The sequence below is a fragment of the Baudoinia panamericana genome (genome assembly GCF_000338955.1).
Source record: "Baudoinia panamericana UAMH 10762 unplaced genomic scaffold BAUCOscaffold_7, whole genome shotgun sequence".
Lineage (NCBI taxonomy): Eukaryota > Fungi > Ascomycota > Dothideomycetes > Mycosphaerellales > Teratosphaeriaceae > Baudoinia > Baudoinia panamericana.
The window spans coordinates 1,111,656-1,125,547 of NW_006911263.1; the positions used below are offsets into that span (position 1 = coordinate 1,111,656).

At 53.7% G+C, this 13,892-nt stretch overlaps 6 protein-coding genes across 6 annotated transcripts; 3 read left to right on the forward strand and 3 right to left on the reverse strand.

The window, feature by feature from the left end:
• The first annotated feature begins 302 nt into the window (after nucleotides 1–302).
• Nucleotides 303–2,059, forward strand: BAUCODRAFT_34808 (uncharacterized protein). Its single transcript, XM_007678669.1, has 2 exons — nucleotides 303–654; nucleotides 711–2,059. The coding sequence occupies exons 1-2, from the start codon at nucleotides 313–315 to the stop codon at nucleotides 1,617–1,619; spliced, it is 1,251 nt and encodes a 416-aa protein (XP_007676859.1). The 5' UTR covers nucleotides 303–312; the 3' UTR covers nucleotides 1,620–2,059.
• An 891-nt stretch (nucleotides 2,060–2,950) lies between these two features.
• Nucleotides 2,951–5,591, forward strand: BAUCODRAFT_71828 (uncharacterized protein; the record flags this gene model as incomplete). The annotated part of the gene is made up of 4 exons (XM_007678813.1): nucleotides 2,951–3,130; nucleotides 4,160–4,164; nucleotides 4,661–5,511; nucleotides 5,563–5,591. The coding sequence occupies 4 exons, from the start codon at nucleotides 2,951–2,953 to the stop codon at nucleotides 5,589–5,591; spliced, it is 1,065 nt and encodes a 354-aa protein (XP_007677003.1).
• A 286-nt stretch (nucleotides 5,592–5,877) lies between these two features.
• BAUCODRAFT_514583 (uncharacterized protein) lies at nucleotides 5,878–8,004 on the reverse strand. The gene is made up of 6 exons (XM_007679103.1): nucleotides 7,648–8,004; nucleotides 6,859–7,596; nucleotides 6,669–6,803; nucleotides 6,520–6,595; nucleotides 6,434–6,464; nucleotides 5,878–6,348 (listed from the first exon to the last, which is right to left on the reverse strand). The coding sequence occupies exons 1-6, from the start codon at nucleotides 7,787–7,789 to the stop codon at nucleotides 6,187–6,189; spliced, it is 1,284 nt and encodes a 427-aa protein (XP_007677293.1). The 5' UTR covers nucleotides 7,790–8,004; the 3' UTR covers nucleotides 5,878–6,186.
• Nucleotides 8,005–10,897, reverse strand: BAUCODRAFT_514453 (uncharacterized protein). The gene has a single exon (XM_007679104.1). It carries the CDS (start codon nucleotides 10,713–10,715, stop codon nucleotides 8,220–8,222), a length of 2,496 nt encoding a protein of 831 aa, XP_007677294.1. The 5' UTR covers nucleotides 10,716–10,897; the 3' UTR covers nucleotides 8,005–8,219.
• Nucleotides 10,894–11,958, reverse strand: BAUCODRAFT_514440 (uncharacterized protein). Its single transcript, XM_007679105.1, has 2 exons — nucleotides 11,634–11,958; nucleotides 10,894–11,582 (listed from the first exon to the last, which is right to left on the reverse strand). The coding sequence occupies exons 1-2, from the start codon at nucleotides 11,928–11,930 to the stop codon at nucleotides 11,073–11,075; spliced, it is 807 nt and encodes a 268-aa protein (XP_007677295.1). The 5' UTR covers nucleotides 11,931–11,958; the 3' UTR covers nucleotides 10,894–11,072.
• A 116-nt stretch (nucleotides 11,959–12,074) lies between these two features.
• Nucleotides 12,075–13,805, forward strand: BAUCODRAFT_34812 (uncharacterized protein). Its single transcript, XM_007678670.1, has 2 exons — nucleotides 12,075–13,402; nucleotides 13,455–13,805. The coding sequence occupies exons 1-2, from the start codon at nucleotides 12,203–12,205 to the stop codon at nucleotides 13,614–13,616; spliced, it is 1,362 nt and encodes a 453-aa protein (XP_007676860.1). The 5' UTR covers nucleotides 12,075–12,202; the 3' UTR covers nucleotides 13,617–13,805.
• Nucleotides 13,806–13,892: the final 87 nt, after the last annotated feature.

Genomic DNA, 13,892 nt, shown 5'->3' on the forward strand with positions numbered 1-13,892 from the left:
TTCACTTCGACCTTCATACCGGTCGCACCTATAAGACCCCTCCGGACTGCGTTCTAGATACTCACCACCCACCAAACATCGCGCGCAATAACCAATACACCCATTTCGGCACCGTCATAATAGTCCACCACAATGGCAGGCACACGCAGATCGGCGCGTCAAGCGGCGCAGACCAGCTCAGACCCACCGTCTTCGGCAAAGTCAACGAACGGCACTAAGCGCAAGGCCGACGACACCTCAAGTCCAGCTGCTAATTCCGCCAAGAAGCGCGGTCGCCCTTCGAAGAAGGAGCAGAAGACTCTCGAGGAGACCATGCCGGGCAATGACGAGCCAAAGGAAGACAAGGACGTGGAGATGGATGACGCCGAGCCCGAAGCCAACGGCGAAGGTAAGAAAGTCGCGTTTGAGCGCCCACCAGGCTGTTGGTTCTGGCTGGATAACGCCACTTACACTTCCTCAGAAGCGAATGGTGAGAGCAAGCGTTCAGATGATCAGAAGATCAGCAAGCCCGGAGAGAGCTTCGAGGGCGAGAACAAGGAGGGTGAGACCAAGAGTGATCCGGAGAAAGCGCTTAAGGATTCGCGTGGCGGCAGTGGCTTGAACGCGCTAGACCATGTTAAGGCAGACGAGAATGACACGAGCAAGACAGAAAAGGTATGTAATGCGGCGTAAGCCTGAACAGGACCGATCATGACTAACGGCAACCGCAGGTGGATAGCAAGGACGAGCCCGCCGATGGTGGCGCAGCCCAAGAGCCAGCCGTGGAAGAAGACAAGCAGCGCGAGGAGGCCGAGCCAGACAATCTGCTCGAGAAAGGCGTCATCTACTTCTTCACTCGTGGCCGTGTCGGCGTGGATGAGCCGGAAAGCGTCACGGACATTCAGCGCAGCTACTTCGTCCTCAGGCCTCTACCTCCGGGTGGTAAGATCACGGACGGCGCGATCCAAGATGTCAGCAACAACCGCCTCATCGCTTTGCCGAAGAAGGTCTGGCCAAAGAGCGGTCGTGACCGGTTCATGGCATTCGTCGAGAAAGCAGGGACATCGATGGACACGCTCAAGGAGGAGTTCTTCCAAGGCTCGGACTACAGCACCAAGACCACTGGCACGCGCCATACTCCAGAGGTGACGCCGCTAGGTGAGGGTGTCTATGCTATTACCGCCACTGGCAGTGGTCGTACCACCACGCACCTCTCGTACATGCTCACCATCCCCCAGGAGCTTGGTGAGGTGCAGAAAGACTTCGGTCTCGCTGAGAAGGGCAGCTTCGTGCTGTCTACTAAAAACCCAGAGTCATCCTCTCCTGCCAACGCTGCGTTGCCGCAGGGTCCAGGCTACCCAAAGGAGATCATGGACGAGTTCGGCAGTCGCGGATGGCTCCCTACGCGACCGGCTCATCTTAACTACGCCAACGGGCAGATTCTACTGATTGGCGAGTCGAGCGGCATTGACGCTATCAAAGAAGACACCAAGGACGGTCAGCAGACGGCCGAAGAGGAGCTTGAGAAGCTGGAGCACGAAGACGATCTCCGCATCGAGCATCTTGCTGGCGACGAGACTATCTTCGCCGATCTTGGCATCTCATCTAAGGACTACCCGAAGGTCAAGTCGACATGGTAGAAACATCGCAATCGGCATCGATTTGCATCTGCGTCTGCTATTACTTCTGTATCACTATTTTCATCCATCTATGAGGTGGGATGTACTCTAGCTTGCTTCGGTGGGACAGTCGGCGGCACTGGCACGAAAACGGGACGGCATGCCGACAGGCCTCGGCGAGCATCTGTAATGTGCAAACGGCGACGAGTCACGGGATGGTGCCAACACTGCGGTTCTCAAAGCAATAGCTCACACCTTGTGTACCATACACTTAGCAGATAGGATCTACACTGCAACAATCGTTTGACTGCCGTATTTCAATCGATAATCGACATGCGCGACTATTTTCGGCTCTTCAAGCATGCTTGCTCGCGCGACTGGATACGCCCCCGGTAGCCGCGCAGCCTGACACTCGATATGATACCGCATTGCGCTGTCGTTAGCTTTCACCTGGAGATTGAGCGCTCCAGCACTCCCAGCGAATCGGCGCACGAAAAGCAAGAGATGAGACTTCTGTGGCGTCCCTGCAGCGGGCCGAAGGATCCTTGCCCTGCCGCTGGCCATGCCCTGTCTGTGCGGGCTTTCCACCCCGCTGAAACGTGGTGAAACGACTGTCATGCTTTGAGCTGTCCTATTGTTGTAAAGCTCCCCATTGTCGGGTCACCGTCCAGCAAGAGGTTGAGTACTTGTAGAAAACCGTGGCTGGCTGCGGTACTCGACAAGTCCAGCTTCTTGCATTGCATCTTCACCTAACAAGCGTCTTCTTGTTACACAACCAGAGCCGATTACCCCACCAAGCCTAGAACTCATTGGGTGAGTGATACTGCAGTGACTCTGTGACTGCCCGACTTCACTACTGCGACTTGGTCACGATATCGTGATATGACAGCGGCTTACATTCATCAGAGTATAGCGCAGCGTCTCCCTCACGATCTACTCGCCCACCAGAAGTGCTCGAAGCTCCCTAGAAGCCTGCCCCAAGCTTCGCGAAAGCCAACATACAGAGCTACCTTGGGTACCAACAACGACGTGTTCAGGTACGTCAAGAGCAGTGTCCTCGGTGGAGGTGTTTGGCTGTGCGCAGCAAGTGGCTATGGTCTGCGATAGAGGGTATCTTGTCGCTCAAGGCAGAGCGCAATGTACCGAGCTGCATGCCAGAAGTCGTACAGGCAACAACATCCTTAAATACTAGGCTGACGTCTGACATAGCACAATTAGAGACGAGAACTCTTACCGGAATCAGAGTCACAAACTTTGTCGACTTAGTGCCCGCCCGTCCTCAGCCGTCGCAGGCTTGCCGGGAGCGACAGCAGCGCTTTTAGCACAGACCGTGAGACGTACTTGCCGTCACCATGTCTCGCGCTCCGCAGCCCGGCGGCTCAAGGAAGATCTCGTTCAACGTTTCCGAGCAGTACGAGATTCAGGATGTGGTGGGAGAAGGTGCCTACGGTGTCGTATGCTCAGCCCTCCATAAGCCATCTGGGCAGAAAGTGGCTATCAAGAAAATCTCACCGTTCGACCATTCCATGAAAGTCGAATCCCTCCTCCAACACGCTTGAACGCTGGCTAATAATCCTAATAGGTTCTGGTAAGTAAACCATTTTCTTCGAGGTGTGAGTGAGGCGGGGTAAGTGAAGTGTCCTGAGCGACATGAGGTGAGGCCGGACCGGGTGACGTCCAGACAAGGTGAGGTGGTGGCCATGAACGCGACTTCTTCGCAACACGCGAACGCCTACATCCAGCTCGCGGGTCGGTATGGCAGCCTGGGCAAGATGGCAGACCTCACGTCTGTCTTGTCCGACCGGACAAGACGCATCGCTTTACGACAAGCATACCAGACCGTCGACAGTGCACCTGGAGACAGACCTACCGCTCAGACAGCCTCAAGTGAGCCGCCATGGCATCCGCAGCAGCGACGACATTACTGGACCTGGTTATCACGCTGGTATGGACATGCGTGTCTGGTGCACCAGTGCTACAGAAGAATGCGACCTACGACATCCTCATGACAAGCATTGAAGTGGTGCGGGAGTATATCACATCAGCGTCTCTCATATTTGCTCCTGGACTACTCGCTGTACTGCAAGCTGCAACACCTCCATCCTTCGCATATTTCAAGAGCTTACCCTTTGTGCCTGGGAACTGGTGGGCTATCTACGCTATTACACTGGAGCGAGATGGACAGCGTCCAAAGGTCTACTTCGGCAGTGGTACGAACGCAAAGCGCGGAGCAAGAGCTCGATTGTACTGCTACACTGTCGGAAATGCTCTGCCTAAATATGTCAAGGAGGCACTCGATGATGGCTACAAGATTACAAACAAAGGATACCTCTGCTGGGTTCCAATTCCAGATCCATCGAATCATCTCAACGTCCTGGTTGTCATCATGGCACTTGAGGCCACGTTCTCCTTCTATCTCTGGACTATGAGATCCCGACGCAAAGACTACCGCATGTCTCACGCCCGTGGCTGGCCAATCAATGCCTTTGAATATGACGGACTCTGCTCTCACAGTCCCTTACTCGAAGGGCTCACTGTCGACGGTCTTACTGCTGCTCAAGTGGAAGTCAAGGTCAAGGAAACGGCCGAAAACCGCAAGAAGCGGGATGCAATAAACGGCAGAGAGTGGCAGAAGGCGAATCCAGAGAAAATGAGAGCCGTCGAGGCCCGCAAGAATGAGAAGAACAAAGCTCTCAAGAAGTACCATTGCAAGCCCTGCGACACTTCCTTCAATGTTCAAGCACAGCTTGACAGACACCTCAAGACCACTCGTCACGAGAAGAAAGTCGCTGGTCTGGGGCCTACTACTTCTCAAGAGAGGTGCTACGCGAAGAACATCGCCTCCAAGAGATACCACTGCGCCTTCTGCGATCACAGCTACCGAGAGAAGTTCAAACTGGAGCGGCACTACAAGACGGACAAGCACATCCTCAAGGCTGCCAAAGCCGCGAGGGCGGCCGAGGCGGCCTAACATCTCAACCACTCACCACTAACAGCATCTTGGACAGCGTCCATTCGTGATATCATTACTCCATCAAACATGCACTAACACCCTCTTCTAGCTTACGAACACTGCGTGAGATGAAGCTGCTACGGTACTTCAACCACGAGAACATCATATCTATCCTGGACATCCAGAAGCCGCGCAACTACGAGAGCTTCTCCGAAGTTTACCTTATCCAGGAGCTCATGGAGACTGACATGCACAGAGTCATCCGCACGCAGGAGCTGTCCGACGATCATTGCCAGTATTTCATCTACCAGACGCTGCGTGCGCTGAAGGCCATGCACTCGGCCAATGTCCTTCACCGTGATCTCAAACCATCAAACCTGCTACTCAACGCCAACTGCGACCTCAAGGTCTGTGATTTCGGCCTAGCACGCTCAGCTGCAAGCTCCGAAGACAACCAAGGCTTCATGACCGAATACGTCGCCACTCGCTGGTATCGTGCACCAGAGATCATGCTTACCTTCAAGGAGTACACCAAAGCCATTGATGTATGGTCGGTCGGCTGCATTCTGGCTGAGATGCTCAGCGGCAAGCCACTGTTCCCTGGCAAAGACTACCATCACCAGCTCACGCTTATCCTTGATGTTCTTGGTACGCCAACAATGGAAGACTACTACGGCATCAAGTCAAGACGTGCGAGAGAGTACATTCGATCACTTCCCTTCAAGAAGAAAATTCCTTGGAAGGTGATGTTTCCGAAGACCTCAGACCTCGCGCTTGATTTGTTGGAGAGGCTGCTCGCCTTCAACCCGGTTAAACGGATTACGGTAGAGGAAGCCCTGAAGCACCCGTACCTCGAGCCGTACCACGACCCAGATGACGAGCCGACCGCGGAGCCGATCCCAGAAGAGTTCTTCTCGTTCGATCTGCAGAAAGACACACTGTCCAAGGAGCAGCTTAGACGTGAGTTAATTGAATGCGAAACGTAACCGCACAAGCTGACGCACTTTCCAGAGCTCATCTACGAAGAAATTATGCGGTAACGGTTCCATCTATGTTTCCGGTTTCGCACTGTCCACTTTCGAAATACTACTCTCACTCGTCGCAGATATTTTGAGATCCTGCTGTGTCTTCGGTGTTGCGGCCATACGGTGCACTCTCGGCATATCTGCAATGTCTCAGTTGAGCACCCTGACCTACGACACAGCATCTCTCAAGAAAGCATCTACCCGGATGTCCTCTAGACATTCGTCGGATCAAGTAAAGGAGGGCATGGAGCAGGGTGCGATAAGCATTCTTAGACAGGCGTTATGATCACAGCTTATGATACCTCTACAACCCTGCCAGCGCACATCTAGGGAAGCATCATCAAGGAACTGAAGCAGGATTTATAGCCTGCAACGTGGCGTTGGACGAATTGAGCGCTGATATGCGCACGTAAGCATTTGCGAGGAACCACCGAACCTGCACTATCTACATTACAAGTGTTGCCGCCTCGTGAGAGCATGCACAAGCGGGAGTTGTTTAGCTTCATTCATAGTATTCATCATGGGAAGTTACAGTATACTAGCATATTCGCAAGCCCTGCCTGCAACTTTAATTTGTGCGGCGTGAGATGTTAGATCTCGATCATGGAGCCTATGTCAGTATCACCTTCGTGCCGTTGTTCGGTAGCTTGACCCTGAAAAGAGCGAACGGCTTCTGGCGCCGGTCCGTGCCAGGGTAGAAACCAGTGCCGAATGCCAGCTGGTTGCAGGTGAAGTACAGGTAGCCGTTTGTTGAGACGGACATCGTGTCGACCTGGGAAAGTCAGCAAATACGTGCCAGAAAACAGTTACCCACAACCAAGCCGGCTAGCTTGGCTTGTTCGTGGGCAGATCCCCACAGTGTCTCGCTGGATGCGTACCCAATTGATCCTATGTTGAGTCAGCATGAAAACTTTTGTACTGGGGACAAAGTGGAGTGGCAGACCTCGGGTCGCGAACAAAAAGAGAGTCCGTGCCGTTAGCAGGGTTGTAGAAGCTGATGGCGTTCTGCTCCATATTGCCTACAGATCGATAGACGAAATGGTCAGCTGTGTCTGGCACAACCCGGACGCAACTGCACATTGCTCCACCCACCGTGATAGATGAAACCGTTGTTCATATCGGTTTCCATGCCGTCAGTGATGCCTGTCTGGCCGTGGTTGTTAATAGCAGCTTGAGCAAGGACTTCCGATGTCGCGCTGTTGTCACGTAGGCGTGCGGTCGGAATGCCTGGCAAAAGAGCGTTAGAGAACGAATGACGGCCGTGATTGTGAACAGCACGCACTATACAGATAGCGGCCAGCCACAGACTTCCAGTACAGAGTTGCACCATCTGCTGACAAGGCAATGCCGTCGGCTCCAAAGGTGCTGTAACCAAATGGTCGTCCTGGGTTGAACGAATATAACGGCACGCCCCATAGGTATGCCAGCCACTGCGACTCCGGACGCACCGCCATATTACCGTCTAGGTGTCGCCAAGACTGGCCGGTACCGAGGTCGACCGTGATGATCCCATTGCGGCCCTCGACAGAGCTGTCAGTGATGTATGCGACGCCCTTACCAGAAGCAGTGATGTTGGGTCGCAGATCGAAGCGCACATCGTTGAGGTAGGAGTCAGAGAAAGCCACGGTCGTCGGGAATACAATGGTTTGGAAGATGGTGTTGTTGTTGAGATGGATGCCCACAAGCTTTGGACCGCCGTACGAGGCCGGTACTAGCGTTCCATTGGGTGTCTCAACGCGCCCTGTATCGAGAATCCAAGCACGATTGGCGGCATCAATCACAATGGACTGTGAGCCGATGAAGTAGTTCGAATAGCCAGCACCTGACGGGGGGTAGGTCGTGTAGTTGATTGCTCCACCTGGCGGACTGTTGATCGCTACGCTCGGATACGCGCTCTCCGTTGTATTACCGGTCAGCTCAGCAATCGTATATCTGCCATTGCTGCCGTTGTTGGTGTTGTTAGGGTCTAAGCCGCCTGGGTAGTTGGAGAATAGGCGGCCGGTAGACGACACAGCGATGCCTTCCCTGAGTTAGCGCTTCGAGAAGAGCTCGCAGAGAAAAGGATATGTACCCGTGGGAAACTGGTCATAATAGAGATGTACGAGTTCTAATGGTGGCCCATAAACACCGGGATCGCGGATCAACTGTGCTGAGTTTTGTGCAGAGCACAGGAGGATGTTAGCTGCCGCCGCTGCCAATATGTAGGTACGCATTATTGCAATCAGTGGTATGGTAACGACGGATGCGATGTTGCAAAGAGTTTACACAAAGTAGACAGAGGACTGGGACTTTGACCTTTCTACCATTCTGCAATCGACATTGACACGACGTCAGTCATGTAATGCTTGTCGCGAGTCTCCGCCAGGCACCACGCGGCCATGCTGCAGGCCCCATCTGCCATTGGCCATATGACAGGTCGATGATGTACGCTGCTTCGGGTCCAAAGCCGACGGGAAAGGCTCAAAAAGCTTGACGATCATCTTAGGTGAGGTATCGTCACCGTCTGCAAGGGCCGGTGATTGTGCGGGGACGTCTGCCGCTAAGGCTGCAAAGTACGGAGATAGCACCGGCCGGATATGACTGAACCTGCAATATAGTCCATACCTTGTATTTCCCGTGAACATCATTGTGTGCTCTACAGTGTTACGCTTCCGTTCTGTGTCCGAAGAACGCTGCAACGTCACCCACCACACCATCAACCTTAGAGGCGCTGTCCGCCGGAAAGCAATCTTTGATCCATCCCGGCAACTTCTGCCGGATGCGAGACTGTAGGTAGCGACTGTCCATAAGCACGATACTTGCCCAATCATCCTTGTGTCGAATGACGCGGCCTACTGCCTGATTGACTGCCCTCATGCACACATTCTCAGCATGCTCTCTGCTTGCTTTGCCCTTCAGCTCACCTCTTCCGACGGCTTTCTCATCGAGATACTGCATCCTGGCCTTCCACTCCGGCGTTTCAAGGTTCGGAAACGGTAGGCCGACAACTACGACGCATCTTCCAAGGTCGTCGGAGAAGTTGATGCCCTCCGACAGCTTTCCGCCTAGGACAGATAGCAGGATTGCGCCCTTTGCGCTAGTATATATGGCTTCAGTGTACGCCTTGAAAACAGCCTCTGCAGACATTGTTCGGCTGTCCCAGAATACTGCTTTTATCTGCTCCAACCTGGCAATCATCGAGTGCGCGTGCCAGCAATCATAGAGTTGTTGTAGGAAGCCGTAGCTGGGTAAGAAGACCACGAGTCCGCCCTGGACGTACGTAGCCACTTTCAGCAATGCGTCGCCGATACGTACGGCAGTCGCATCGTTCCGTGATTTGTAGCTTAGCTCAATCGTACCCTTCGCATCGGTGGCAATGGTACGAACAAGAAGATTGCTTGGTGGAATTAGGTGGCCGCAAGAGAATGTCGTGAGGGAAGGTAAGTATGGAAACAGTCGTTCTTGGTAGTCATCCATTGGTGACATGGTACCTCCGGCGAGAATGACCGCTCGTGTCTCGTCGACGATGCCTCGAAAGTGTTCGGCAGGATCTAAGAGCATATACTGCAGCTCGCGCCTGCCGGTTTCGATGGACCAGGAGAACCGACCGTCAGATGATGGGTTGACAAGTGTAGCGAGAAAGGCTTGAACATGTGTAAGGGCAGGCGTATCCGCGGTGTTCTCCACAGGGGACTTGTTGTCGGCACTATCCTGCTTTATGGTGAGATGCGATGCGTAGCCTTCTACCTTCCGCGCCAGCTTACTGACAGTGAGGAAGTGAATCAGCTTCGAGATGTTGACTTGATCGACACCTTTACCTGCCAGCAGTCGGCTTGCCTCCACCGTGCCTGATGTACGTGGAGCGTTCAGAAGGCTAGCGAAGAAAGATAGTAGTGAGTCAAGCACTCTGACGACTTGGGTAACGTAGACTCTGTTCGCGCCTTTCAAGCGGTTACGGAACCTCTGCAGATAGATCAACATTGACGACTTCGACCGTTCGACAAGCATGTCAGATATTTTCGCAGAGTAGATACCCTCAACAGCACTCGCAAGATTGTGCGCCTCATCAATGACCACGACCTGACCTCGTAGTGAGATTCCTAGAGCGTCCCGAGCAGACTTCTGGAGCAAGAGCGGATAGGGTAGTGTCACCAGCTCAGCGGCGCCTATTGCGGTGCGTGAAGCGTAGTACGGACAGATACCCAACCGAGCTCCTACCTCAGCCAAGTCCTCAATATCTCGGATCCGGGCTAGCGCATGATCGCGGAAGTCAAGCACGAGATCCTCGTTGTCTTTGGAGGGTAGGTATGGACATCTGTGTTCTGCGGGTGTTTTTGTCTGTTGTAGCTCCACACACCGCTCGTTGATCGCAGTCTGATCGCCAAGCTTGATAACCTTAGGATTGATGCAAAGATTCTTGCGTGAACCCAGCGGTACCTGTTTGACCGCTTCATGGACATGTTCATCAAGCTTCGCCTCAGCCCCTGGAGGCATGCTGGGCGGCAGCTGCACGCGGCGCAACTCCCGGACAAATTGCGACAACTGCGAGTGAGTGCGCGAGCAGAAGTAGATCTTAGGCTCATCCAGCCCGTCAGCGTCGTCACGGCCCTTATCTGTCTGTGAAAGCATTCCAAGTTTCCCCATCAACGCAGACGTGGCCGCAGAGTACTGGGTAGTTGCAGCAGCCGCCGGTCGTACTTCGTTTTGGTCCTCACTGTAATCATCAAGAGCAAAGTACTCGTCGTCTGAATGAGGATCACCGCCTGCGACTGAAACCTTGCGTTTCTTCCTCGCAGGGCCAACGTCGGAGTGTTCCTGCCGGACTTTGCGCTCCTTTTCTCTGATAGAGTCCAAGCGCTCCTCGAAGTCGATTCTCATCTGCCGCATTTCCCGCCGTCGGCTGTTTCTGGCATGCTCAACCATCCACTCCGGGTCGTCGTCATCAATAGCGATCGTGGCAAGCGCTTCATCGAAAGCCTTGCGCTTATACTCACGTAGCCATGTCAGAGAGGCACAGATCAAGCTGAGCGACTTCCCGGTACCGGTGGGCGACTCGAAAATGCCCACTTTGCCGTCTTCGATGCAGTCATACATAGCCTCCATGAATTGTTGCTGGATATCGTACGGCTGAAAAGGGTGATGGAAGTCTTTCGGCGCCATCTTGCCTACACAGCCAGCTTCATGCAATGACGGCGCACTTCTGCGCGCCGTGCAGTCTTATTGGCAGATACCGTTCTCCGAGCACGTAAGCCCTTGCCAATACTACCTAGTACTGCAAAGGGGCGCGACGCGATAGATGGGCCGCTTCGCGCTAGTGGCGCGCCAGAGCCGGGATTCACCCGGAGCTATGCACGGCCTGAGTGCTTCTCAGATGACTACCCAAGAATCAATCGGCTATGGATGGATTGAAAGAACGAGTATGGTCGTCCACATATTCGCTTTTGGGTGAATTGCGTAGTCCGCGTGTGAGAATCAGGTAAGTGGTCACCGGAGTAAGTTAAACACGCACCGCTGGGCTCAGCGATGCTTCCCTTTCCGATGTCGGACAGAATCACTGTTCACGCTCGTTGGAGACTTTTCAATGATCCAAGTCTCCACGATCTCCTTCTTCTCGGCTCTCTTGAGCTCCCTTTGCTTGGCGTCCTTGACTCGCTTGATGTAGCCCAGATAGATCGCGACTTCAGCAACCGCAACAATGCCGCTGCTCGACATGGAGAGGCCAAGACGTTGTGGTACACTCCAGCGTCGAGCAGCGATCCAGACGAAGATGCTGCAAGTGACGATAGAGACCAGTACGTTAATGATAAGGATCATCTGCCGGTTCACATCGGCGTATGTGACTTCGTCCTCCTCCGATGTTCCCGCAGAGCCATACGAATATGCGGGATTGAATGCTGGCGCGGTGACTGCGGCCGGGAAGCGCTGGCTGAAAGTCTCAAGCGGAGGTTGAGCGTTGAGCATACGTTCGTACTGGCGTTGTTCCTCTTGCTGCCTTAGCCGTTGCATAAGAGCTTTGTACTCAGGGCTCTGACGTTGATTAGCATTTAGACATTGAGCAAAGGATGGAAGACAGATTACAGGCTCAGGCTTTGGTGGGGGAGGCGGTTCGTATACCAAGGCTCCTTTAAGCAAGGCGTCCAGTCGCCACCGTCGCGTATCACCACCTTCGGCATCGCTGTTCCTATACTTGTTAAGGAGGTATTTGGAGATTAGGATGAGCTCGTAATGTTCGATAGGACTGCCTATCTCTGTGTCCGACAGCTTGTTAAGACGCGTAGCTTCATCATCGTCGAATTCTGCACGGTCGGACCGCTTCCCAGAGCAATATTGTACGATAGCTGCCTTCGCTACGGCAGTCACAGTGAGCTTGACCATGGGTTGTACGCTGATGAAGAGTCCAGAGTGCAGCCCGGTATGAAGCTGCAAGGCACCACCAGAATCGGCATGGTTGCGCCGGGCCGATCTCCGAATGCAAGATCTGGGCGTCACTCCAGAAAAAGCTCCCCTTCACGCATGCACTGTGTTTCCACGAGTTCAAAGCAAACTGAGCGTTTTCGTTTCTACAAGCCCGCAGTGAAGGAATAACCTGCGCTACCGTACTATTACTGCCCTGTGCCGAAGGAGGAAAACGGATTAGGAACGATTATATGTCTGCATCCGCCGCCAGAAGCTCCACGCTGGTTGGGAAGTCTATAGCAGCTCCCACGCGGCAGCGCTTACCACTGCAGTTGTGCCCAGAGTGTTTCCGACCGCTACCACAACGATACCCAGCAGCCCGCCAACAACGACGCGTGTACCATGAGTCGAGCAAATTTCGCCAATCTGCCGTCGCTGCAGCGGTCGCGAAGGCGAAAGAGCTGTTCAATGGCCCTCCGCCACCAGGACCGATGGGCATTGACCCTCTCAGAAGTGTGGCGGAGGAGATGAAGTTCATGACGGGCAAGATCAGACAACTCATAGGTTCCGGTCATCCCATGTTGGATACAGTGTCCAAGTACTACACGCAGTCCGAAGGCAAATACATTCGACCGATGCTTGTGCTGTTAATGTCACAAGCTACATCGATGCTACCTACGCAGTCGAGATCATGGTCAAGAGGAAGAGAAGAGGTCGACCAATCCATAACACCGGCGTCGGTATTGGCAGATTCGAACCCGACCTCTCCGCTCACAGCACCCAGTGTTGAGAACGGACAGACTTCTGATACATCAGTTCTTCCGTCACAGCGGAGACTGGCAGAGATCACGGAGCTGATACACACCGCCTCTCTACTACACGACGACGTGATCGACACATCTACATCAAGAAGAGGGAATCCGTCCGCCAACATTGCGTTTGGCAACAAGATGGCGGTGCTTGCGGGAGACTTCTTACTAGGCAGAGCATCTGTCGCACTAGCTCGCCTTCGAGACCCTGAGGTAACCGAGCTGCTTGCGACCGTGATTGCGAATCTCGTAGAAGGCGAGTTCATGCAGCTAAAGAACACCGTTCTAGACGAGCGGCATCCCGTCTGGAGCGAAGACGCAATCACGTACTACCTTCAGAAGACCTACCTCAAATCGGCCAGCTTGATCAGCAAGTCGTGTCGTGCAGCGGCATTACTTGGCGATCACTCGGTGGACGTTGTGGAGGCTGCGTACCAGTACGGCAAGAACTTGGGCTTGGCGTTTCAGCTGGTGGACGATATGCTTGACTATACCGTGAGCGGGCAGGAGCTCGGTAAGCCTGCGGGTGCCGACCTCGAGCTGGGTTTGGCCACTGCACCATTACTGTTTGCATGGAAGAACAACCGGGAGCTAGGTACGCTCGTCGGCCGGAAGTTCTGCGAGGATGGCGACGTTCAGATGGTGGGTGCAAGAAATAGTCCGAATGCATGTACCGTGTGCTGATCATTACTAGGCTCGCGAAATGGTTGTCCGCAGCGACGGCATCGAGCAAACGAGAGCACTTGCTCAGGACTACGTGGATAATGCGGCACGTGCGATCTCCGGCTTCCCCGACAGCGAGGCAAAGTTCGGACTTATAGATATGTGCTCCAAGGTTATGGAGCGGAGGAAGTGAGTGAGAAGTACGTACTTGGCGAATACGCCTCAACTCACTTTTACAACAATGTGTGTGTACATCAACCCGCGACACAACTTGTTCCTGGTCACGAAAGCCGGAACCGAGCACGGCATGGTAGCACATTACTGCATATATAGATCTGTATAGCACTGTACAACCGGAAAGCAATTCGAGGCTTTCTCACGAAGGGTACCTGTGCAATCTCAGAGCCTATATGCACGGTCCACCGTACTGGGCTTCACGCTTCAGACTCCAAGTACAGTCTTTTCTAAT

Excerpts from the sequence above, each read along its gene's own strand:
- BAUCODRAFT_34808 (XM_007678669.1), top strand. The coding sequence starts at position 313 with ATGCCGGGCAATGACGAGCCAAAGGAAGACAAGGACGTGGAGATGGAT. Across the intron at positions 655-710 it reads ACACGAGCAAGACAGAAAAG|GTGGATAGCAAGGACGAGCC; the intron begins GTATGTAATGCG and ends CGGCAACCGCAG.
- BAUCODRAFT_514583 (XM_007679103.1), bottom strand. The coding sequence starts at position 7,789 with ATGCGTACCTACATATTGGCAGCGGCGGCAGCTAACATCCTCCTGTGC. Across the intron at positions 7,597-7,647 it reads TTATGACCAGTTTCCCACGG|GCATCGCTGTGTCGTCTACC; the intron begins GTACATATCCTT and ends AACTCAGGGAAG. Across the intron at positions 6,465-6,519 it reads CTTTTTGTTCGCGACCCGAG|GATCAATTGGGTACGCATCC; the intron begins GTCTGCCACTCC and ends GACTCAACATAG.
- BAUCODRAFT_514453 (XM_007679104.1), bottom strand. The coding sequence starts at position 10,715 with ATGGCGCCGAAAGACTTCCATCACCCTTTTCAGCCGTACGATATCCAG.
- BAUCODRAFT_514440 (XM_007679105.1), bottom strand. The coding sequence starts at position 11,930 with ATGGTCAAGCTCACTGTGACTGCCGTAGCGAAGGCAGCTATCGTACAA. Across the intron at positions 11,583-11,633 it reads CCCCACCAAAGCCTGAGCCT|AGCCCTGAGTACAAAGCTCT; the intron begins GTAATCTGTCTT and ends AATCAACGTCAG.
- BAUCODRAFT_34812 (XM_007678670.1), top strand. The coding sequence starts at position 12,203 with ATGTCTGCATCCGCCGCCAGAAGCTCCACGCTGGTTGGGAAGTCTATA. Across the intron at positions 13,403-13,454 it reads AGGATGGCGACGTTCAGATG|GCTCGCGAAATGGTTGTCCG; the intron begins GTGGGTGCAAGA and ends GATCATTACTAG.